Source organism: Uloborus diversus, chromosome 2 (assembly GCF_026930045.1).
Source record: "Uloborus diversus isolate 005 chromosome 2, Udiv.v.3.1, whole genome shotgun sequence".
Taxonomy (NCBI): domain Eukaryota; kingdom Metazoa; phylum Arthropoda; class Arachnida; order Araneae; family Uloboridae; genus Uloborus; species Uloborus diversus.
In genome coordinates, this window is record NC_072732.1 from 26,376,905 (window position 1) to 26,403,552 (window position 26,648).

At 32.5% G+C, this 26,648-nt stretch overlaps 1 protein-coding gene across 1 annotated transcript in view; it reads right to left on the reverse strand.

The window, feature by feature from the left end:
- Nucleotides 1-26,648, reverse strand: part of LOC129217789 (vam6/Vps39-like protein) — an 81,220-nt gene that overhangs the window by 22,624 nt on the left and 31,948 nt on the right. Inside the window, exons 9-14 of the mRNA XM_054852131.1 lie at nucleotides 19,495-19,675; nucleotides 17,336-17,459; nucleotides 14,718-14,835; nucleotides 11,893-12,022; nucleotides 6,849-6,991; nucleotides 1,560-1,700 (exon numbers count right to left, since the gene is read on the reverse strand). Of these exons, the coding sequence (XP_054708106.1) occupies nucleotides 1,560-1,700; nucleotides 6,849-6,991; nucleotides 11,893-12,022; nucleotides 14,718-14,835; nucleotides 17,336-17,459; nucleotides 19,495-19,675 (837 nt within the window). The remainder of the gene's footprint in view (nucleotides 1-1,559; nucleotides 1,701-6,848; nucleotides 6,992-11,892; nucleotides 12,023-14,717; nucleotides 14,836-17,335; nucleotides 17,460-19,494; nucleotides 19,676-26,648) is intronic.

The following is a 26,648-nucleotide window of genomic DNA, read 5'->3' on the forward strand; positions in this document are numbered from 1 at the left end:
GAAGTAGTGTTAGGCGGCAAAAATTTTACGGTGACATTTCTCAAAGTTGGGAGTCGGAATGTGCTCTGCAATTATCCACTAAAAGGAGAATTTTGTGTTTTTTTCAACCGCATGGACTTGTCGAGGGATATCAACCAGTCATAAAATATTTTGCCTGTCATTCACGCTTTTTTATTGGATTGGTATAGAAAAGGAAATGACTTGATTTTCGCGAAACACCTATCTTTCGCAGAAGGGCCGATCATCAGAGGAGGAAGTTTCTCGGAACCATCTTCATTAGCAGCCAAAAGTGCCGTTACCCGAACTTTGCTTTGCTTACCCTCTCTACATTCTTCGTTCTTAAAAGTTGCTGTTTTTTCGGGCAGACATTTAAAAAAAAGTCCCGTTTCATCTGCATTAAACACATTCATCGGCTTAAAATCCTTTACAAGAGAAGGGATTTCCTTTATCCAGCCTGCACCAATATTTTCTGGTACAGAGGCACTTTCATCTCAAAGTTTACAGAAAACAATGTTTAATTTTGAAACTTTCCAGCTTTCCATTGCTACCTTTGAATGTTTTGCCGTGACCAAGTTGTTTGGAAAAATCTTCCGCTTTTCTTTGAAGCATTATTCCACTTACTGGAACACCTTGGTCCTTGCATTGAGTCAACCATTTTAAAACGCATTCGTCCACATCCGGAAAAGCACATTTTTGAACTTTTTTTGCTGTTTTATTTGACTGAAACTTTTGCTCCAGAGACATTCTGTTTTTAATTAATGTTGAAAGCGTGCTAGTTGAAATATTAAACTTGGTGACAATTTCATTTTTTTTTTCATTAATGGATTAACGTCCAAAAATTCAAGAATTTTCATTTTTCCATCATTTGAAAGAATCTTTAACTTTTCACGCCGATCATCTTGGTTTTTTAAGCAATCAACTTCAACCAAGAGAGCAACCACAGAACAGTACGTAATTAAACCAGATAACAGAGTGAAACGGCTTTCAATTTGAATGACTTTAACCACAAACTTGAAAAACTCACCCCAATGGTCAAATCCATCAAGCCCATCCCCTCAGGCCCAAGAAGGCAGTGCCCCACCTCACTGTCCCATTCTCAGCCCTCTGCTCTGCTTCCGAGAAAGCGCTCAAAACGACTGTCCTTTCGTTAGTCTTCCTAGAAATCCAACCCTTTGGACTCATTTCTCCGCTTTTTTCACTGCTCTCTCTGCCCTTGAGGACAATGCTACTGTTTCGGTGTTTAAGAAAAGTTGTTGTTAGTTTTGAAGATTACTGGGCTTCGAATCCAAACATGACAGCATTTTTGGAATTCGAGATATAGAGGTATTTGGGATTTTTTTCGAGATAAACATGGAAAATACATTGAATTTTGCCTGCAAATGCAGGGAAATTAAAAAATTTCGAGATAGACAGGTTTTTGAGATAAACAGGTTTGGGATAGACAGGTTCGACTATATTTCAAAAATAAAGACAACCCTAACAATAGATATACAACGACATCATTTATTCCTAAATGAAAATATTTTCAAGGGAAAAAACCTAGATTGCAAAATAAGTACCTGCAAATAACATTTTAATAAAGTAGTGTCAATGATTTGTAACAGCTGCTTTTTCGAACGTATTTTTGTCTTCCCAGGTTCCATAATGGCTGTCATAGAAGGAATATTGCTAGTGGAATCTGATTTGAGTCGATGACGTACCTAAAAAGATTATTTTAAATTTTATAAGATGTATTGCTATTCAATAAAAATATTTAGAAAAATCATTTTGAAATATAATGCACACTATCACTTTTTGAAAGAAAAAAAAACATTGAGGTCTTTAGTCTCAAAGCATCCAAATTCATTTTTAAAAACTTTACAGGAGACAGTAAAACCATTCACAGATTACGCTGTTTTTTACAGAAAACCAATTTTTGGCAGCAGTTTTTGACCTGATTGAACTGGATACACTCCGAATTGCATTGCAGCATGACAGTATCTACCAAGAATTGTCAATTATGGGGGGGGGGGGGACACTTATAAAAAAAAATCATGAACTGTTTTGATACTAAACACCTTATTTGGACAAAGTTTTATGTACACAGGAACATTTAATTTAAATCGAGAACTGTAGAACATTTATTTTGTCATACTTTTTTGTGCTTACAGATTTTTTTTTTCTCAATAAGGTCAAGTTTGGTGATGAAAATGGGACTATAAAGTAAAGACCATAGGCCTACTTATAAATCCATATTGAGAAATACCTAAAAAGTCATACAAAGCAGCAATATTTTTGGTAAAAGTAAATGCTGTCCTAAACTGAAAGACATTGACAATTTCTAAAAGGTAAGTTCATGAGTCTTCCAACTAAATATTTCACAGCAATGAACAAAGTTTACTTCCCAATAACATTTGCGGAAGTTGAAAGGATATTTTCATTTTGGAATTGATAAATTGACAAAAGCCAACATTCAACAGAAGAAAACCTTGTATTGTATTTATTGTGGTTTATTGCAAAAAAAGCAATTAATGTTACAAGAACAGGTAATTTTTCAAATATTTTTTTCCCCTTGTCCCTTGTATCCTCAGTCAAAGGTTTTTCTTTCTTTATTAATCTAGTCAACACAGGGCCGGATTTGGAAGTGTGGAGGCCCCGGAGCAACAAAGGAGTGGAGGCCCCTAATCAGGGTTCGAAAAGATCATCATATTTTCGAAAATATCCGAGACTTTGATATACAGTCGGATTTTCATATATCGAAGTAGCAAATTTCCGGAAAAAAATTCGATATATAGAAATGATCTTATTTTATCGAACAAATCATCTAAATCACTACAATTAAAGCTAATTATCGTATATAAAACCCAATTTCTAATTTATACGAGCAATGGATTAAATAAAAGTTGAAAAATAAAAAAATTAACAGAAATTACATTTTTGCGCCGTCATACATCTTCATTCTTCTGCAATTAACTTGATTTGCAACCTCAGGGGGGTTTCATTTTGACAGTTATCGTGAGAAAATTAAAAACTCATTCTACTTCACTTGAATGATTTTTACTGAAGCTAAAAAACTAGGAATGATAATCAACAGACAAAAGGGATAACTTGAAATTGATTTTTCAGTGTTACTGGTTACAACTTAGATTTGAAATAAACTTGAGGGAATTTAAGATCTCCAGAACGGAGCAACGACCTATCTACACAGCCCTAAACCACAGATTCCTTATGAGTTTTGTAGCAACTTTTAGTGAACATAATTTTCTCCCCTAATTTTCATTTTTCATGAGACAAACATTCTAAAGTGGAAAAAAAAAATCTACGAATGTCTCAAAAAAAATTTCGATATATAGATTTTTTCGATATATAGAAACAATTTTTCTATGTAATGAACATAGAAATTTGTTGAAATTTCGATATATAGAAAATTTCGATATGTGGAAGTTCGATATATGGAGGTTCGACTGTATATCCAAATATTTGGATACATATGTATATATCCGATTTTTTCGATCAGCACTTTAATAGTAAATACATCCTGAAGTTACTGATATTTTTTTTAAATATTATTATTGTTATAATTTATACTGGAGAAAAAACGTAAAATTTGCTGACCTGTGAAAGTTAGGATACTTTGAAACATTTTATTGTGGGGCCCCGGGGCAGTAGCCCCGCCTGCCCTTCTCCAAATCCGGCCCTGAGGCAACATCAGAATGGGCGGATGACCATCAGAAAATAATTCATTTTCAAAAAATAAACTTGGTTTTTTTTTAGAAAAATAGGAAATTAACTTAATAGCAAATTTTCAATTTATTTGCTCTAAGAAACAAAATAAAGGAGTTTTATGCATTTTAGTTGCGTTTAAACTAAAACAGTGGCCATTTTTTAAAATTCACTGCAAAATAGTCATTTTTGGCTATTTTTAGCTAAAGTAGTCTTTAGAGTCACCTTAAACTTCAAAATAGTAGCAACAGTAGATTGTTTGTCGTCAGTGGCAGGCCTGGGAGTATATGTAGGTTTTGAAAACGATAAATTTTAAACTTTGAACAGGGAAAATAGAAAGGAATGCCAAGCATATAGATAAAAAAACTGGACTAGAGAAGTAGCAACAGAAGAGAAAGACCATATCTAGATACAGCTGTAGTTGGCCATTGCAAGCTTCTCAAATGAGAGAAGACAATAAGAATCCCTCATTAGATTGACAAGGAACATACAATCTTAAACGCATAGAAAAGAGTTAGAAAGTGTGTTTCCATTTTTGAAAGGTGAAGATATTAGCTGTCAGAATCTAATCAGATTGTGACCAAAAGGGAGGAGTCCTTTAATTACTGTCTTCTGTGACGGCTTGTGCCTTGAAAAAGTGAGGGGGCCAGATCATGGTTGAACTCGCCCCCCCCCCCCTGGGGCTTTGAAAACAAAAAAAGAATTAAAGAATTTTGACATCTTGAATTTAAATTGTGTTTTTCGCAATCACGAGTGTGCGTATGTAGGCGTGTGTGTTTGTGTGTGGGGGGGTATGTGTGTTTGTGCGTAGGGGCTAGTGTATGTGTGTGTAGGCATGTATGTTTGTGTCTGTGTGCTGTCATAAGTGTGTGGGTAGTTGTGTGTATGAATGTGTGTGTGTGGGGGGGGTATGTGTATGTGTGTGTAGACATATGTGTTTGTGTCTGTGTGCAGGTATGAACGTGTGGGTAGTTGTGTGTATGTTTTTGTGTGTGTGTGTGTATGTGTAGGTGTCTGTATGTATGCGTGTGTATATGTGTATGTGTGCGTGTGTGTGTGTAGTTGTGTATGTATGCGTGTGTGTAGGACATGGATGCAACCTGGAGACGGCTTTCGCTATAGGAGCAGCATCATGAGAAGCCGGTCGACGGTGATGGTGCAGAGGGTGGGGGTGGAAAAATAAAATCAAAGGATGCCAAAAACAGTCAAATGAAAGCAATAAGCAATCATGCTCAAAAAATATATATTTTTTTTTTTAATGTTTAAATTTTCTTAAAATAGGTGGTGTACTTTCACTCCCTGACATTCAAAAAAATAAAAAATAAAAAATCAGTTAGGGAAAAGCTACAAAATACATCACAAAAATTATTAATCTCTGCTAATTATTATCGGCACTTGGAAATCGGGGCTTGGAAATATTTCGAGACTCAAGGCCTAAAACTGTATTTTTGGGCTGTTTGGTGACGTTAAGGAATTGGAAGGTGCGGATACTCTTCCTGAAAAATGTGACATTGCCATCAGTCTGTAGCTTCAGACGAAGGAAGAGAAAAAACAAACAATTTAATGCTGAGATGTCCACAAGAACAACACATATGTTTTGTATTTGAGTAATTTTATTTTCACAGTCGTTCCACAACCTTAGAATTCAATCGCTTTTTTTTTAACTCCAGAAGAAGATCAAAAGCATGATTTACTGCTCGGAAAATGGGCTAAATTTTTTTGCATGAAAGGTGTGAAATTGCCACCCCCCAAAAAGTGCCGCCCGGGGCGGACCGCCCCCTCCCTAGCTACACCACTGGGCGCAACTAGAAAATAGTTTTTAAGGGGAGGGGGGTACAGTAGGAAAAAATAATCTCATCAATTTGATTGATTTGATTCGCTCATCAAATCTCTCAATTTTGAAACTTGTAGTTTCAAAAACACAATTTTCCTTCCCCCCCTAACAATTTTTCAAAATTGCAGTTCCAAAAATGCAGCTTGCATGTAAACAAGCTTTGCAGATTTTTACGGTATGAGGTTCTGGCGCTCTCCCGTACAATTCTTATCAAAATTGAAGTCTTAAAAACCCAATATTCTACTCTAATACATGAGGAGGACTATTCCACTTAAATTTGTCATAAGTCGCTGTTTACAAAAACTATTTTTTTTTGGTGATATTAAAGGAAGGTGATTTGGGGGCCCTTTGCCCGAATCTTTTCTGAAAATGAAGTCTTAACGCGATTGCAGGACCATATTTGGTAACATTAGGGACAGCAATGTTTTGAAATTGAAGATCCAAAAACGCAATTTTAAGCGATGTTGTAAGGTATTCGGAGAATTTTATCCAATTAATTTATTAATTTATTAATTTATTAAATCTCCAATTTTATTACAAACTAATGTTGATTTATGAACTTTTAAACTATTCCAGTTAAGATGTCACTCCGACTATAACGACACTTTGTAGACAGCCTATGTGACACTATAACGAGGTTTCACTGTATTTCACTTCTACAATTTTGTTTTGTTTTTTCTGGTGAAAATTGGGGATACTTGTATTATTATCTTGTTATTTATTTTGATGAAACTTAATTTCTCCCCAATTGTATTTGTATATTTGGTAAAATCATAGCATTTGTGCGACTAAAACATAAATAAATGAAACAACCATTTGCAAAAATTACTAGAATTACATTTAATTTACTGGAACAAGAAACAACATTGCTATACTAAATGCAAATACTAACAATGAAAATTGAGATAAAAGATAAAGAATTATGAAATTTATGTGTGTTCGAGAAAGATCTTTACCACACTAAAATTTTACTAACAAAAATACTAAGTTGTGAAGCGAAATGAAGTTGGCTACAAAAACTGCTTCTGGTGTATCGATGTCAAAAGTATGATATAATTAGCAATCCTCATTGTTACACCACAAATGTTAAAACATTTGGAGAATAATCGCGTACAGACTTCATAATCTTGTGCTACAAACAAGGAATTCCCATACAGCTACATTGACGATACAGTAAATATCTTAGATTTTACCATTTTTTTTTGCAGCAAACAGCTTTTTATGTCACCTGTTAGCATTTTTGTTATTAATGTTTACAATTGTAAAGATCTTTCTTAGACATGCTGTATAATAATATAAAGAGTGAATTTACTTCTACTAAGTAATCCGTCAATGCCAACAAACCAGTTTCTAATTCTGTTCCTTGCAAATTAGGGAGGCCATCTGGATATTCCAAGCTGCTTCGAAACTCTTCAGGCAATAAATTTGGAAACAGTCCAATTACATGAGATGGATCTTTAAACAAAGAACGAAACAAAAAATTATTTTAGTACTTAAAAATTATTTTGTTGAAGAAATAAATATCTTTGTGCTAAAAAGTAAAATTGAATCAAACAATTTCAAAAATGAGCAAATTAGCTAAAAATTGTAGAAATATATCTTAAGGTTGAGTTAGTATTTTCAAAGGGGCTCAAACATCCTTAAAATTCATGGATTCGGAATTCAGTACTTCCTTCACTTTCCAAAAAGTCCAGCATTTACTTTTCTAGATTGCTTTTTATTTTGCCTAGTTTCTGTTTTTTTCTTTCGATTTACTATATAGTCCAGTCATATTAGACATTAAAATCACAAAGAGCGATGTAGTTCTGATTTTTTAATACCTTGTTTGGGTCGGTTAGGGCAGTGAAAATCTAAGTTTGCAGTTTTCAAAAACCTGTGCTCACGCGCAATTCGCGAAAAACTGAAATTTACAGACTTTTTTCAGTTTTTCCTTTAAAACTCATAAACTATCCAATTTTTGATACTAAATGTGACTCGTTTTGAAGTACATTAAATTTTGAACAATTTAAGCTCAAGTGACACTCTGTAAGACCAATAGTTTAGGAGATATCATACTTCAAAAATTAGCCATCTTTGGCGAAGGATAAATAAAAGCTTCAATCACACTCTAAGCAAATGTGGACCCGAATTCCCTCTCTAATTGAAAAAAACTTGATATTCTACTACAGTACGTTTAGTTGGCTTTCATTTAAGTCAAAAACGAAGTCTGTAAATTCAATAGTTCTTTTACAATCGCAAAACAAATAATCGGAAAATTCGATTTTTTAAGAAATGAGACAAAACACTGTTCAAGACAATATAGAAGATCCTATTCTAAAAAAAGGGGGCAAAGAATGATATAATTAGACCCTAATCTGTGTTTATATACGTTATGTGTGCTGGCAAAACAGGGCGGTTATAAAAAAATTAAATAGGCCAATAGTTGACAGTCCTATGCAGGTAAAGCAAACATTCCTTCCCCTACTTATCTATGCCTTTCTCATTGATGAATTTTCGGCCATATTTTGTATTTCGACTGGAAAGTTATCTACCCTGTTTGATTTTGAATAGATAATATTTTTGAACAAAAGATCTTCAGTACAAAACACTTCCATTTAGAATAAGAGAGATATGGACAAAAGAAAAAAACAGAATGATTTCAAAAGAGTGAAACTATTTACATGTTAGTTTTATCATTAAAACATATTTTAAAAATTAACTGCACTTAATGTTTTGATTTTACAGTGTCTTTGATGGGTAGGATCATGCACCGGAACTGAAAAAAAAGGAGAGGTCGATTATTTTTTCATTTTATTATTGTTCTTTTTTTTTTTAATATTTGTCAATTAGAATGGCAAAGATGTTGTGGGCAGTCTTTTCAAATGGCAGATTGCACAAGCTGAGCAGCTAAGATCAATTTTGCGTCAAAGGCATACTCCCATATATCCCTTCTTGCACTAAAATGAGAAAAATCTGAAAGGGACGGATGAGGTTGAATTGTGCTGAGGTGAGGTTTAATGTAGTAATTGGTGACGAACCTATCTCAAAATTTATGTCGGTCTTCGACCAACTCCGCTCTGAGGCATCCTTCTCCTCTGCCAACCATTTTTTTACTTGTTGGTACCTGCGATACAAATGGAATGAAGCTACTCTTTTGGTTGAAGACTAACAAAGACGGTTCACAGTTGCATTACATGCTGCTTTGAGGAACAGGTGGAACTGATACTGACGCAGAATATTCGGGATGCCTCATTTCCATACAGAACAACCAGCTCCATCTCTACAGCTTCGACTAAAACTTTGGGACTCACTTCAGGAAAGAAAGCTATGGTGGGCTGGTCAACCTTATACCAGTTCGTTTGAAAAACACCGAACAGTTTCGCTTCTCTTAGCCAGACATGGGAAGATGTGGTATCACATCCACTAACTGTGTGAAGAAAAGGTATGAATCTAAGAGTTATTCCATTTTTTCTCTGTTGAAAAAAAAAAGTATAAAACTGAATACAAATTAATTGAACTTTGACACTTTTCTGGAAGGATATATTTTGAATTTTTGAGACGAAAACAGCAAAAAAAAGTAGATCCACAATCTCTTCATCAGCGGTTACGATCTGTTGAGATGTACTTTTTCCGATGGCAGTTCAGATAATGTTTCAATCAGTTTTTCTAGTTGTTTTTATCTTCAATGCCCTCAAGTTCAGACCTAGGCAGCCACTCATCATTCGGGTGTCGTTTATTACACCATTTGGAAAAGCACTTCCTCAGGAGCATTCTAATGTTGAGAAGTCAAATATAATAATCATATTGCGCTAGTTTGTAGTCGTTCTGATGCATCTGAAGGCAGCAAAAACGTCCCTGAGCCATTGCAGCTCTCCAATAAAGTTTAACATGAACATAATTCATTAAACTCACCAAAAAAGCACACAGATGAATTGTTTGATATGTTACAACCATGAATTAGTTCTTTCAGGTTTTCCTTTAGTTTCATTAGAACCAGTGCATTCATTAAACAAGTATGCTTACAAACTAGGCGAAAATTATTAATTCGCAACCAGTGTACGTAAAAATCCTTTGAATTGATTCTGTGTTTCACATTTCTTGTAAATAAAGGCGAGCATCTTTTGTGCAGAAATCGAGACCTGCTAACAGTGGCGGATCCAGACGATCCTGTTGGGAGGGGCGATTGAGTAATACATTATAGGGGGGGGGGGAAGGGCTACTAATGAAAATAAATTTTTAAAAAAGCTTAAGAAATGAAGCACGTTTTTTTTCCCTTCTTTTTTCAAATAATGTATATTGTTCAAAGAGTTGGAATGAAAATTAAAAGTGTTTCGAGTACCAAGAATAAAAAATTGAAAAAAAAAAAGAATTTCTACTAATATTCCGGATCAATTATCCAGATTAAACCTTCCAACTTTTGATTCGTTTGAGGACTCCTGAAACAGTTTCAAGAGCCATTTAGGTCCTCAATAGTACTTTTTCCCTTACAAGAAAAATGTAGCAGTATCAAGATGGCAGCTATTTTTACCAGTTTTTGTACCAAACATAATGAAATACTAAAATAGCATTTGTAAATAAAAATTGAAGATAGTTATGGATTTGTTTGTAGATTCAGTTGTTTAATATTTGCGCATAAGTAGGAGTGTTTACAGGGTCTTCCTCGAAAGTGTTTGTTAATAACGCAGTTTAAGACTATTTGGTGGTTAATAAGAAGAAGGGGGGAGGCTTGAAGGTCCCCTTCCGAAAATTTTTTGAAATTTAAGGGCATATTTTCGAAAACACAATTGTTTACTATCTTTGGTTTCTTGAAGGGAAAGGATGAGCTGAAATGATTGAAGATTACTTAGTTTCGGCTTTTGTTGATTTATCGTTTGCTGTGCTTTGAATATAATGTTTTTTTTTTAATTATCCTTTGCAATGTATAAATTTATTTTTAATTCCTTTTTTTATTTATTTTCTGCACTTTGTATTGTTTTTTTTTTTTATAAAGCCAACAGTTAAAGAAATGTTACACAACAGTTAGTTATGATGGAATGGTGAATGTTGTTTTTTTTTCTCACTCTTTGTTGATGGAGAACATTATTTATATTATTAAATGCCTCTTTTTTTATAAAAAGTAAGATTTTCTTTATTTATTGAAGTTGAAAAAAAAAAAAAACCTGATTGCATGAGATGTGCTTCACTTTTGTGATAAAAAAGAAATGGTTAGAGCTAAAACCCAACAAATACAAAACATTGGATTGATTAACTTTTAAAAGTCACACCTACATAAGCAATAGCAACTATTCATATTAATAATAATATAGAAATGAAAATATAGAAAGGAAAATAAATGACTTAGATATGTTGAATAATAAAATGTTAAGTTGTTTAAATGAGTGATAAGCTTTTTGGATTATTTAAGAGCCCTACTAATTCCATTAGTTAATTCATTTTCTAACAAGATATTTTCACACAAGTATAACACAAAAGTAATTGAAATAAACTAAAAAGACAATTGAGGAGTAATTTATCAAAAGAAGGAAACATATCCATTTTTTCGAAAAAATCATTTTATGACATTTCCTAAATCTTTCAGGTAACATTTATCAAATCACTTATTCTCAAGAAGTCCCAAAGGTGGAAAATACTATTTAATTTAAGGGTTTTTTGATCTAAAGCCGTCCTCTGCATGTTTTATTTTGAACAAAAGGGGACATATCCTGAAAGAATCTGTAGTACAAAGACTTTTAGATATAAAGGAACACAAGTCCAAAATCCTCAAACTTTAATCCACTACTTTTAAGTTCAAGTACTTTGACAAAAGAATATGAGAAGGTGAAGTATTAGGGTTTTGGTGAAATTGGCATTCTCAACATTCAGGTTTTTGTTCAAAAGGGCACATATCCAAAATTAAGATGGCAATATCTCTTTTTTTTTTTTACACACAGACATTTGTTTGTAAAAAAGCAGTCGAAAACTTTGTACTATGGAATAAGTAAAAATGAGTTAAAAACTAGTTGAAGTGAATTTTGAAATCAGTTTTAACTCTATTTTATTACTCTATTTGTACTTTATGCACGTTGTTGTCATTGTCACTCAAACATTTGTTTATCTGGGCAATGATTTGCTGTGCTTTTGTGCTCAATTCTGTACCCAGAGAAGTTGATAAAACTATTTTGCTCTAACCCTAATTTGTTTTTCTCATCTCCTGAACATTTTAAGAAAATGGATATGTTCCCTTTTGATAAATTAGTTCTCAATTTTTATTTTCACTACATGGGATGCACTCCATTATTATGATTTTAAAAAAAAGAAGGAAAAAAAAAGCATTACACGATTAATTTTTAAAAAATCTGTTGCATATAAGAGATAATAATAATATAGAAATGCAATACCAGTTTCAAGCTTTAAAAAAAGTTCCATGGCTTCCTTGAAATTCTGCTTACAAAACAAATAAAAGGCATTTAAATTTTCTATCCTCTGAATAAGCTGTTTGTTTTCTCCTTCGGACTCATGTATCATCTCCTGCTCCAGAGGTAGGAAAAAAGTTGTTAGTCCCATTACATAAATAGATATTCAACAATGGTCTCAGAATATTATACTTGTTGTTTGTTGCCGAAAGTATTAAAAATGTTTTTATGCAATGTGGATGTGCTGAATCTGAATTTTCAATCTGTTTCTTAAAAAATCATTTTACATGTATAGTATCATTACAAGAATTACATCACAAACGTATTTATAATCCTTTTTCAAAAGAAAAAATATTTAAAGTATGCAACTTTCCAAATTTCTGAATTTAGTTTTTATTACTTTTTGGACATATGGAATTATATTGTGAAGAAAATAAAATAAATTGAAGAGGGGGGAGGGCGGAGGTAAAGCTAATTCAATACAAAAGAAAAAGCATACTTTCAATAACTTGATTTTGACGATGAGTAAATAAATATTTATTTCTGTAAATACTTTATAATACAGTAACATTTGAAGAATAAGCTGAATAATTTCATTAATTTTTATGAAGAAATGAGTCATTGACAGTGCTTTACGTGGATGTCTCAAGACAAAAAAATGTTTTAGTGCAGTGCCCCTATCACTGGATCATCAGAAATCCAAACACCAAAATGATTATTAAAATATTTTCTACAGGGAAAAACATCAAGTGTTTTTTTTTTTTTTAATTTTTAATGCAACTTTAAAACAGCAGAATTTTTAGTTTTTTGATGGAAAATTGGTAATTTGACTTCAAAGTGCTGGTAGAAAATAAAAACCCAAATAAAGAAAACAAATTTGATGTTGTTACCAGCAGAAAATTATAAACCAATACATTTTTTTTTTTTTTTGATTTCAGATGATCAAGTGATGATGATTCATCTTGATTCATGATGAATCATCTCAATCGATTCTCTTGATTCAAGATGATCAAGTGATAAGGGGCACCACAAACAAAAAAAGTTTTCTCGGAGACATGAGCACAAAGTAGCTCTCAATTGTTCAATCCTTCATAAAAATTAATGAAAATTTCACAGCATATTCTTCAAATGTTACTTTACTTTGTAGTAATTACAGAAACAAATATATATTAACTGTGCATTAAAAAAGGTTTTTTCGGAATTGAGTTAACCTTATTACCCCTTCAAAAAATTAATGGAATGTGCTAGGAGCTTTCTGGCTTCAAATTTAAGATTTTTGATTGATTTCTGAACGAAAACACTCCAAAAACATTCAAAATTTAGAGGCAAAAATTTGTCACAGGCAAGTGTGATTAACCTTAGCCAATACATGAGTCTTCGCTGTTCAAGAAACCATGATAAAGTTTTGAAACCAGTTATCTAGTAAACTATTGAAATTTAATGAATTGTCTTTCTTAATGACTCCCATTTACTTCCAGCTATTAATCTTTTATCAAATCATAGATTTGCATTTTATGCAAAATTTACAATAATACAGTTGATCATTGCTGACTTGATCTTTCTTAATGACTCCCATTTACTTCCAGCTATTAATCTTTTATCAACTTATAGATTTGCATTTTATGCAAAATTTACAATAATACAGTTGATCATTGCTGACTTGATCTTTCTTAATGACTCCCATTTACTTCCAGCTATTAATCTTTTATCAACTTATAGATTTGCATTTTATGCAAAATTTACAATAATACAGTTGATCATTGCTGACTTGATCTTTCTTAATGACTCCCATTTACTTCCAGCTATTAATCTTTTATCAAATTATAGATTTGCATTTTATGCAAAATTTACAATAATACAGTTGATCATTGCTGACTTGATCTTTCTTAATGACTCCCATTTACTTCCAGCTATTAATCTTTTATCAAATTATAGATTTGCATTTTATGCAAAATTTACAATAATACAGTTGATCATTGCTGACGCAAAATCGCTCAACATGAAATATTTGTTTCATCTGGGAGTTAACTATAACTTAATAATTTATCAAATAAGTTGAAATCTGAAAATAATATCATGATATAATTCATGGCATGGTCCCATGAATTTCATGTTAACAAAGTTCGACTGAATTAAGAAAGTTGCTATACAGGGCCGGATTTGGAAGTGTGGAGGCCCCGGGGCAACGAAGGAGTGGAGGCCTCAATCAGGGTTCGAAAAGATCATCATATTTTCGAAAATATCCGATACTTTGATATATATCCGAATATTTTGATGTATGTGTATATATCTGATATTTTCGATATCCTGAAGTTACTGCTATTTATTTTTTTATATTATTATAATTTATAGGGAAGAAAAAACGTAAAATTTGCTGACCCGTGAAAGTTATATTTTGTAAAAATTTTATTGCGGGGGCCCCTTTGTTGTGGAGGCCCCGGGGCAGTAGCCCTGCCTGCCCTCCACTAAATCCGGCCCTGTTGCTATAATTTAAACACTAAGTTGTATGACACTACGTATCAAAGTCATACAGCTGATTTGACTTTTATTCTGAACTTTACAATAACTAACTCAACAAACTATCAAACTAAAAAAAGTTTGTGGTTTCTTGTTTGTTATGTTTGCAAAAATAGAAAGAGGAAAAATCTTTCTTTTCTTGTTATACACAAAATATTAAAATTAAGTTTTTGTGCTACACATTTGAAAAAACAAACAAATGAACTTTGCAAAAAAAATTTAGTTCAACTAGAACTACAATTTTGTAGAAAAGTATAATAAAACTGCTGAAAATAGTGAAAAATGCAACTTACCGCCATACGTAATGCAAGTTCAAATTGTTTTTCAGATAAAAGCTGTGAAATCTGCTCTGTAAAACTAACAGCGTGTAAAAGCCACACATCAGAATTTGAAGCTGCAAATACCCAACCCCTGAAAATATTGTCAACAATTAATAAAACTGATGATATAAGTAATTCCAATGTACATTTTATTTTTTCAACCTTTGAAGAAAGTTTTTTGTTATTCAGAAACACTAGAGTTGCTTTAAGTAATGAGATAAATTTCACACACACAAAAAAAAAGCATTGAAATAGTAACTGTCTTGTAATGCTAGTCCATTTTTTTACTAAGCAGTTTTTCTTTTAATGAGCATTTTCCTTCACTCTAAAAAAAATAAATAAAATAAAATAAATAAAATAAAAAAAATAAATAAATTTAAAAAAAAAACTTTCTTATACTAAGAATTAAGATTTAAATTATATGTTGGCAACCTGAACCATGGCTGTTGTTCGTAACTTCATAGAGCATTCCTAAAAATGAAGCAAATATTTCCTGTGATTAGCTGGGCAGCTAATCTCTCCAAAATAACTATTACCCTAAAACGTTTGAAATGATTTCGTGTACATTTAAAAAACTTCTACGAAAGAAATACTTAATAAATATTCTTTAGTGCAGTTTCTAGTATTATTAAAAGCCCCCCCCCCCCCACCCAAAAAATGGTGACAGATGCAGCAAAATATGAATAAAACTGTGATGATTAATGGATGGTATTGCCATAATAAAATGTAAGCAACCATAATTTGTCATGCATTTCAGGTGTAACATCAAAATGAATAAATATAAATCCATCATTTGATTAGAGAACTATTTAGAGGAGAGGATTACTTAAAATGATTCTCTCATAGCTTATTATTTATAAAAGAAATACAAGCAAATTTGTCCAGTAGAATAGCTGATTTTATAAAGAATTTTAATGCGTAAATTTTTAGTTAATCCATAATTTTAATTGTGAAAATAATTTAATTTTTTCGATGATTACGATATGGAAACTGAATAACCCTAGCGTCAATGACCGGGTATCCAGGTACCTTTTTGTGACTTTTATCATAATTTTTACCCTTTCTAACTAGATATTGGTAAATTGCTTTTAATCCTTGTTATTTACATGAATGTGAACTAAAAAAAGTTGTAACCTTGTTTTCAGAAACAATTTTGTGGGGAGTTTTTTAGCATTTAAAATTTTTATACATATATTCAGTAACCGGGTACCCATTACACTGCACATCAGAAAATACCCCTTCAAAATGCTTCTGACACCATTTTTGATGATTATCAAGTAAAATGAGCCCTTAAATCAAAATATGAGCACTGTTTTATCCCATAACCCCCCCCCCCCCTTGATATAGTGCCCCTAATTTTATTCTGTTTTCGGCAGTTACATAGCAATTTTTTATTTTGATAGGAAAAACAGCATTGTATACACCATTCTTCTTCTTCTGAAGGGTTAGAGAAGTGTATAGTTCAAAAGTATGAACATTTGTAACAAGTTGGGACACTCAAGTGAGCACACTCAAGCAAGACTTTTTTTTGGGGGGGAGAGCCCCCCCCCCCCAAAAAAAAAAAAATTAAAAACCTCACAAGTTTTTTTTTTTTATATAAAGGTTCAATTTCAATTTTTTTATTCATTTTCTTGGCATAAAACACTGCAGATCTTAGACATAAAATTTTTTTTCTGTATTATTGACGTTTATTACAATTACATTTACAGATATAATTACGATTTTAAATGAAATTAAGTATACTCATAATATGGATTAATACATTTTTATATTTCAGAGGGTAATCACCATTTGATCAAATACTTCGAAATTATTGAAACATTTGATCAACCGTGTCAACATCAGATTTTGATTTGTTATAAACCAAAATAGTTGTGACTTTTGGTTGCTCCAGAGTTGCTTTTGTTACGATGTAAAGAGGAAAACAGTATTATATGCGGCCTTTTTTTTTTGCTGATGTACAAACATATTGTTACATTGTCAGTGATATTGAATCAGGAACTTCGTATCTCTCAATATGTAGACAATATTTCAGTTGGAATATATGATGTCTTCTTTTTTTTTTTTTTTTTGAGTATACCTACGAATGTCAGATGGCATGACAGCAAAAGTTGAGCACATGACAGTGAGGATAAAAATTACAAATAATACTTTCCGATGGAATGGACCACATGTATGAGCTTCCTGGGGTCATGTGGTCCGTGGGCCGTAAGTTGAACATCACTGGTATAAATAAATAAAAATACTATAAATTCACTACGAAATACCAAAGCGTAAGACCTAATACATCCAGTATTACAAAAAAACTGGAGAAACACATTTTTTTTCTAACGGACCATTTAGCATGTAACATAAACATAAAATGTTGGAAAAACAATAAGCCATTTTGATTTTTGGTAAAAACAAGTTACACATATTTCCCAAGATGAGGGTGGAAGAAAATGTTTCAATTAAATAGAAGAGGTGACAGAAAAATAATTTTTTTCTTGCTCTAAATCTTCGAAATTCAACATGGGTACCCTGTTATTGAGAGTAAGGGAAAAATTTGGTCATTGACGCCAGGGTTAAAAAAACAATAATAGAATACACACCTTTTGCTAGTGGCAATCATTTTTGCTTTTTGCAATTCTGTACTTTGAACATGTATTCGTGGCTCTATTGGACGAACTTCTACGGATGAAGGCAGTATAGCAATTAAATATGGCCAATCATGTGCTGAAATTAATTACTTTTTATTAAAGTGTTCTAAAAATAGAACAAAGAAACACAACTGTTTAAAGCACTTTAAAACACTCATTCAATTAAACATAAACCAAAAACCATGAATGGTTTGTTTATTTGACCTTTTTGATCCCACAAAAAAAGCTCATACAAAAAATATGATGATAAAAATAAACTTTATAAAAATGATACAACAACAAAAATTTTAGAAAATAATTAGAATAACTTTTTCCTCACAATTCCTTCATCATAGCATTCAATTCATGTTAGATTCATTTTTTTGCTAACATTTTCTTCACATTTTTGATCTTAAGTTGATAATTTATAGATTAAGTTTTTCACAACATAAAATAGTTCATTTTATCTGAAATCACACTTTTGCAAATATAATCAAACATTTAAAAAAAATGGATCTTAAAAAAGCATGAGCAGATCCAAAGCAAGAATTTACTCTCCTGGTACAACTCAAAAAACATTTTTAATAAGAGCAATTAGCTGTTCTTTTATTACTGCTCTCTCACTTCCGATTCTGAATTCAAGTAGTAAAAAAAAAACAAAAAGAAAAAACTATTAAAAAAGCTTGAAAATGAACGCAAGTAATGAAAACTGGGATGCTAAAATATTCAATATTAAAAAAGAGAAAATAAATGGAAGGTCAAATTTACATTCCGCAGAGTCATTGCAAATTTTAAGGGTAGTTTTTGGATTCTTCCGGCTATGTCTTGAAAAAAACTATGTTACATTATGTACATTCATGAATTAACTAAACAAAAAAAAAATGTTTTGCATGAATAATTTTGTTAAACAATTTCATCTTACTTATTTACTATTAAAAATGAAATTGTTACAACAAAGCTTCTTAACCTTTCTTTTACTGATACTGAACCAGTGATGAAATTCAGCTGGTACGCGCACAAATTCATGCAAAATGTTTCTTACAAATTCTTAAAGTTTTCACGTATTAGTTTTTAAAATTTCTTAAGTTCCGCAAACTTGTATACGTATAAAGACATACAAATTATTACTTTTATTATTTTTAGACATACATACCATCGCTCTAAGCTATGCTGAAGCTGAAACTCTAGCCTAATTAATACAATTTGCTCAGAATAAAGAAATTGGATTACCACTAAAAGTTTGATACAGTACCCAGAGCGTGGGATAACAAAAAGTGCTTAAGCAAAAAAAAAAGCAGAATGCAGATTATTCTCAAATAAAAGTAAATAAAGAAACTAGAAGAAGCTAGTGAACACCAAAATGCTATTCGGAAATATTTTTAAAAAATAATATTCATTTTTCATTGCATTAAATGAGCATAAAAAATGTGAGTAATTATTTTGTTGCTAAAAAGACGATTGGGGGTATCTCACTTTTAAGCAGTTTGCAGAAAACCGATTTAAAGATTAAAAGTTTACTCCATCACTTGAGAATCGCCACCAGTGTGAGGGACTGTAACTTTTTTACTACTTATTGCAGAGCTACGTCTATTGGTCACATAAAAACTGGTATAAAATCGACTTTGGACATTTCTGTGATGGTCATAACTCATTTTTCGGTTTTTTTGAGACATGCCCATTCGTCTTTTTATTGACGTTTTGTTTGTTTTTTAAAATTCTCTTTCTTGGTGTTTAATATATCATAATCATTTTCATTATTATACCCCTCATAACAAAATCTCAAAAAAATTTCAAGCATACTGTTTTCTGAAGAATTTGAATCTCATTGTTGTGTTGAACTTAGTTTCATGGCTAATTTGGGCCATAAAGGAGTCCTAATTGACTTTATGATTTTGAAAGAATTCTATAAAAGGGAGCATACTTGCCATTTTTATCGAATCCTACAGCATAAAAAAGTTACACCAATAGATTTTTTACATCTTACACTCAAAATGTAAGAAATAAAAAAATTAATAAAAATAAATAGATAAATAAAAATTTTGCCTCCAACAATGTAAATGACTTATTCAACAGGTAAAAAAAAATCATGTTTAATCAAACAATAAGGGAAAAAATTATGGTACAAATCATACCTAATGCAATCGGTACCTCTGACCATTTAATAGAGTACTTCATAGTAGGATTTCCCTCTGAATCAATCAAGATAGTTTGCTCATCACTGCCAACAGCAAGCTGATCATCGGGAAGGAGGGTGACCAGAGGTTCCAATTGTTTGCCACCAGTGGGGAAAAGATCTTTTGGTTCTCCTGTTATCTAAATGCAATTAAGAGATACCATCTTGAGCTTAAAATATTAGCAACGTCTTGTCCTCAGAAACTTAATTTTGTAGTGAAGAATAAGCTTTTACCCAAAAACTTTGTTGTAATTTTACTTTGTATTAGCCCTTATAAGAAATTGATTTGAATAAATTTGTCGATTGATTTCTTTCTTCCATAGTAAGCATAGCTAGCTCACCAAGCACTTACACTATGCACATACAGTTGAACCTGTGTATCTCGAGTTTCCCAGGACAGAAGAACAATTCAAAATAAGGAGATTTTAAGATACAGAGGTTTTAGTGAAGCTTTTGTGGTTATATGCTTTGCTACTTTTAGCGTTGATATTGATAATGAGTTTATACATACCTTTAAGGATGAAAATTATTTTTCAATGTTAGTCATTCAAAAATGTCGAGACTATTCGTTTATCCCCAATTAAAACATTAGAATATTATAAACCTAGAACAAAACAAATATTTATTTTCAATAATCAGGGTTGGCCAGATTGGACAAATTGGGTTGGACCCAATGGGTTTTTTTAGAAAAAAATCATTTAAAAAAACTCATTATTTAGCCCACTTTTGGGTTTTTTAAAATTTTCTGAGAAGTTTTTAAAAAAATTAATTAATTTAAATACTTTAACTATTTAAACTTCTATTTTATTTGTTCTTCACCACAGACAATGGACATAAAAAATGAATTTTGAACTTTAATAGTATTTCTTAACTCTTAACGGCATTAAAAAAATATATTTTTAAATAAATATATTTAACTTTTTTCTCTAACTGGTCTCAGTAACTAACTCAAATTATCTTGACTAAGTCCTGACACGTCTGATTTTCTCAATATTTGTAAATTGTACAGAGGAAACTATTCTAGCTAAAATTCATGTGAATTATTTTCTGCAAACCAACCCGTCACAAATCTCGAATAAACAAGGTATATTTTTTAGAAATTAACAGGTTTTACAAACGGTCGGACAGAAAATAGAATAGCATTTATAGTATTTTCATTATCTTACGAAAAAGTTTAATATTTGTTACTCTGTATACAGAAATAGAAAAACAGGCAACATACAATTCAAAGAAATGTCTTGATTAAGCTGTAATTCAGTAAAAAAGGATTTTAACTACTTGAGGTTCTACAGTAGTTTTGCATAACAAAATGAAATACAATAAAGTAAAATGCAAAAAAAAAAAAAGTAGTAATTAAAAAGGAACAAATGAACAATCGATTTTATCACCCGAGAAGTAACTTTGCCTTAACTGTTGGTAATCATGGAAACTAAAAAATCTGAAGCTTCACCATTCTTGGGTTTTGTCGTCTTTTATACTTTTCTTCAGAAAACGCTGAATTTGAGCTTTTTTTACCCCAAGAGAATTTTTGTGCTTTGTCCATATACTTACGCTACAATATGCTACAAGTACCCCACATTTTCCCTAAAAAAAACAAAAAAAAAACGCACTTTTCTTTTAAAAAACCCAGCTTTAGTTGGGTTTTATTTGAAAAAACCCAAAAAACCCTGGGTCCATGGGTTTTTTAAAAAAAACCTAGGTTTTTGCCAACCCTGTCAATAATGCGAAAGCAAAACACAAGAAACTTTTTTGATGTTCAACAATCCTTCCCTTAACCTAATTTCTTAGCAGATAGAATTCCTACAAAATAGGGAAGTTTTCGATTGTTCAATTTTATTTTTATATGATAGAGTAACATGTATGAACACCATAGGTGAAAAATTTTTTGCGATACGTAGTTTTTTTTAAATTAATTTTTAAAGTTCAAGCGCTTGTGATGTCAAATGGCATAGGAAGTGACGTCATGCGCTCTTCCAATAGGGGAGAAGCCGAAGGTCACGCATTCGACTTCGAAGACGAAACGTAAAAGGCTTATCTCCTTGCATTTAACTCCTCGCGTTCCTGAACATTGGTTTGGGGTCAAAATGTCGCCACCGAAATGTCGCGGGACAAAATGTCGACGTTCCAAAATGTCGCCGGGCCAAAATGTCGCCGGGCCAAAATGTCGCCGGTCCAAAATGTCGCCGGCCCGAAATGTCGCCGGTCCAAAATGTCGCCGGTCCAAAATGTCGCCGGTCCAAAATGTCGCCGGGCCAAAATGTCGCCGGGCCAAAATATTGCCGATCCAAAATGTCGCCGGTCCAAAATGTCGCCGGGCTAAAACGTCGCCTGTCCAAAACCTCGTCGGGCCAAAATGTCGCCTGTTCAAAATGTTGTAGATCCAAAATTCGTTTATTCAGTTGGTAAGAAAAATTTAAATGTACAAAAATGATGTTTAACACCAAATTTGCAGAATAAATGGTTACTGCCTTTAATGAATGTCTCCGTTAAAAATGGGACTGGACTAACTGAGTTTCATGATAAATTCTAAAAAGATTATTCCGTTTTGATTCGCAACTCTCGGCTGTTTTTCAGCAAACAAATAGAATACAAGCGTTACGTTATCTTATTTCTTGTGACTCGCTATCTACCAACTGTAAAACGTTCTGACGGCGTTCAGTTCTGACGTTCGCTAAATTATTTTAAACTTTTCTTCAAGAATAGTGTGTGTATGTATGTGACCGATTTTTTGGGGACATTCTACGTCAAAACCTGTAGTAAGAATTCGAACGATACCCGCAAGTACCCATATATGATTTAGGGCTGCGTGGTTTTTTGCGTCAATTCGTTCAAGATAGTGGAGTAACTGAACGTTTTCATCGATATGCGTGACTGTCATTGCTCAAAAAATGATGAACGGAATCAAATAAAATGTTAGGAAGCAGCAGGGGGACATATTTTGGGCTCAATAACACCAGAGGGTGGAGCAATCGAATGTTTTTTCCTTTCTTTTTTATTATCTGTGATTGATATATCTCAAAAAGTAATACAGTAGACCCTCGTTTTCAGCGGGTTTATTTTACGCGGTTTCGATTATACGCGGTTGAAGATTTGACACCTTTATTTTATTTACGCAGATGAGTTTCGGTTTTACGCAGATGCGGCAATTCAAACAGGTAACATTTTCCTCTCTTTCAAAACCCAAGCTCCTAAAGATTGCAGATTACACGTAACTAACTGCATTTTGGCGTGCTAATAATCGAACTTGGGTCCTTGGAAACATTTTATGCGATTGGTTCCAGAGCTTTTTCCATCAGAAGTAAAGTGATTAAACTCACACAGTTCAGAACTCACTGGAAGAAGAGCTTTTAGGAGTGACAAAGGAGGTCAAAACCAACGCGGATACCGACTCCGGTGACACACAACCAAAAACGCTCACATTGAAAATTTTGAACCATTCGTAGACAATAGAAATAATCTTTTTTCTGATTTGTTAGTAAAGGAAGATTTTATCTAGGAAATGACGCAAGTGGTCATGGATGCGTTAATGCTCAGCAAAGAATTAGAGGAAAAATTCTTAATGACTACCAAAAGACTATCATAGCCAGCTCTTCTTCATAAACAGAACACGAAATTAGTTTGTTTTCTTTATGCATATTATGCATAAAAATCGATATAAGTACACATTAAACTTTTCATACAATTAGTCATCACTAGAATGAAGTATTTTTTTATCTACGGAACCTAATCCCTATTTTGAACCCATTCCCTATTTTTGATATTAGGTCTCAATTTACGCGGTTTCGATTTACGCAGCATTTCCGTGGAACATAACACCCGCGTAAAACGAGGGTCTACCGTACAAGGGTTAAGACAAAATTTGGTCTACAGGTATATCTTAAAGGGCGAGTTGCTCATTTATTTTTGGCTTCAGTCATCCCAAAAGGATGGATCACCGAATATTTTTAATCGTTTTATGTGACTGCTATATCTCAAGAAGTAATGCGAGGATTCATACAAAAATGTAGTATACAAGTGAAATTAAGCGAAAACAAGCCTTATTTTCGTTCTAAGTTGAGTTTCGTAATCGTTTACGTGAGTCACTGTAATTAAATAAACAATGAAAAATATACTAAATTTATATATGAGAGGTTGAGCATGATATCAATAAAATCTAAATTAGCCGTGTATTCCTCTCATTTTTGTAGCACTTTAACTAGCGTGAGTGTTAAATAAAAACTGAGTTTGCATTCTTATATAATTTGCTTAGTAAAAATTCACTAATTAAAACAGCAATTTTTTCGGAGAGAAAAACTTATTTGTTTATTATTATTATTATTATCAATATTCTTTTCCTTCTGAATTACCAAGCTATATTGAGCTGGAACTATTACTTTTTGAAACTCATTTTAAAAATAAGTCTAGGTCAAAATTGATCTAAATAATCTCATTATATCAGTTATTTCTCCCTTCATTATGAAATTTTTTCTTTTCTATTTAAAATTGGAAAATGTGATTAGCTGACAAGCGCTACTTCGCATGCATGAAAGTATCCTCTTGAAAACCTTCAATAAAATAGCTGTTCTGAAATTGTCCCTTGATGTTCTATCGATTATATAAATTTCATGAATGTTGAGAATTTAAAATATTTGTAATCGCGTAGAGTCGTTTTTCAAAAATCTGAGTGAAAGACACCTGTTTTAGCAGTTACGTGTTTCATTGATTTCAAAAGATTTGACGGTGAACATTTCGACGTAATTTCAGAATTTTACTCATAAGAGATGGGAGTTCCCACGGCAGTTTTGATCTTACTTTAACCAACGTATATATCACTGAAAACGTAGTTTTTTTTTTACAGTTCTTAGGGTAATGTTGATAAATCTATGAGAAAATTAAGTTTCATTAAGATACTTTTCTACTTTATTTCCACCCTGGCCCGTGATTTCGAATTTTTCCAGTGAAAGGGGAGAAGGGAGGATAACGGGCGTATGTATAACCAATGCAAATTTCATAGGATTGCTATAAAAACCACTCCCACATATATAAAAAAAAATTCAAAGTCGAGGGCCATTCCGCCTGATCCCCTAAATGACTGACCTGTCGCTACCGTAATAATATTCTAGAGTGAAGGAGTTATTTGTTTTTCCTTCATTACTCCAAAAAATACAAACCGCCTATTCTCTTGCCATATTCAAATTGCGCCTCACTATTCTTTCATTCGCGTTTAGAACAGTTTAGTTTTACTTCCATACCAATTTTTTGTCTGAATCCTTGCGTTACATCTTGATCCTTTATGTTACATCTTGAGTATTATTATTAATCAGATTAAACGAGAAAGAGAATTCCGTTGCAGCAGCCTTTCGCATGTTTACGTTTGTAATAGTATACAGAAAAACGTATGTTTTTCTGAAAACTATTAATTTTCTGGAATTAATCTGATGTTTACGAATTAAGACAGGAGAAAACGTTTGGAATTTTTGAAGGAACTTACTTTGAAAGGCAATTAATATTCTTTCGCAACTTTTATGCTGGAAAGCATCGACGTACATTTAAATTTTTCGTACAAATTGAAGTAGCGAATTTTAGGCCGGCGACATTTTGGACCGGCGACATTTTGGGCTGGCGACATTTTGGACCGGCGACATTTTGGACTGGCGACATTTTGGGCCGGCGACATTTTGGACCGGCGACATTTTGGACTGGCGACATTTTGGGCCGGCGACAATGTGGACCGGCGACATTTTGGCCGCGACATTTTGTCCCGCGACATTTTGGCCGCGACATTTTGGGCGTATACCCTGAACATTAAACCTCTCATCCCTCTCAAAAAAATATTCGAATATCATCATTGATGTTACATGAGGAAGATTATTTAGATTGTGCTTTAACAAATCCGGTCTCCATAGTGTGTTCAAAAGGATTATTGAATTTCTAAAAAATATAAATATTAGCGAGCTCAAAATGTCCCTAGCGAAAACAAGGGATCTTCGGCGGAAGGCTGCCCATTCGCGCTCTGTGACGTAAGCTCATGACGTTTCAGAAGAGCGCACTTTTGCGTGTGGATTTTTAAAAATTCATTAAAAATCAACCACGGTGTTTTAAAATTCGCCGATGGTGAATTTTTTAGTTTTGAGGGTCAATTAACAATATCCAATAGCCAAAATATGAACATTTAATAGGTTGCAACTTCCCTATTATCTCTTTAGGCACAGTTTTCACAGGGCCACATGTGCTGTAAGACATGTGCAATTAAAAAGGTGCAAGACAGTAAGATATTTTGGTGTCATTAATAATTATTGCATTGGGTACCATTATTGCTAATGCACTGAATCAATTTCTTTTTTAATTTCAAATGGTAGAAAACTTGATGCTCATTTTCTCATTTTTCTCCAAAAATGCTCATTTTCTCCAAGTTTTGTTGCTGGTAATGATTGTAGGAGAAAAAGCGTTGAATTTATACTATTAATTCAATAAATTCACGGAAATTGAAATTGTTTGACATGGAGAGGGTTTGACATAGGCCGGCTAAAGACAAACAGGTTTGACGACAGTATGTACATGGAGTAAATGCGACGTCAAAGAGAATGTGGTAAGGAGTATAGAATGGATGTTTGTTTAAATCAAAAATAGTTTTAATTTTTTAAGTGTGACAAAGTAGTTGGATGAGTGTTTTTAACATTTGATAAACATAATTAAATATTTACAACCCTTTTTTAAACACAAATGTTTTAACATTTGGTAAACATATCTACATATTGAGAGCACTTGTTTAAAGACAAAACTGATAAATATTCAAACAGCAAAATTACTTTTACCACTATTGACACGTCGTAGATGACAGCACAGGTTTGCCTTATAACAACGCAAGTGAAAGTTAAATTTAACCGAACAAATTCATTGAAAAACCAGATTTTTAAAGGACAATTTTTTGAAAAACAATCAAAATGGGAATTGTTTATTTTTCAGTGACTGTGGGAAAAATGATCCATATAAAATGCCTTACTTATAAAGTTTGACGAAATATTAAGAAAGTAAAGGGGTACCCGCAAAAAACTACCTTTGATAAGTAATATATATGATAGCCGAGCCATGTGGAATATTTATTTTTTTCCCTAAGACTACATACATTAGTGG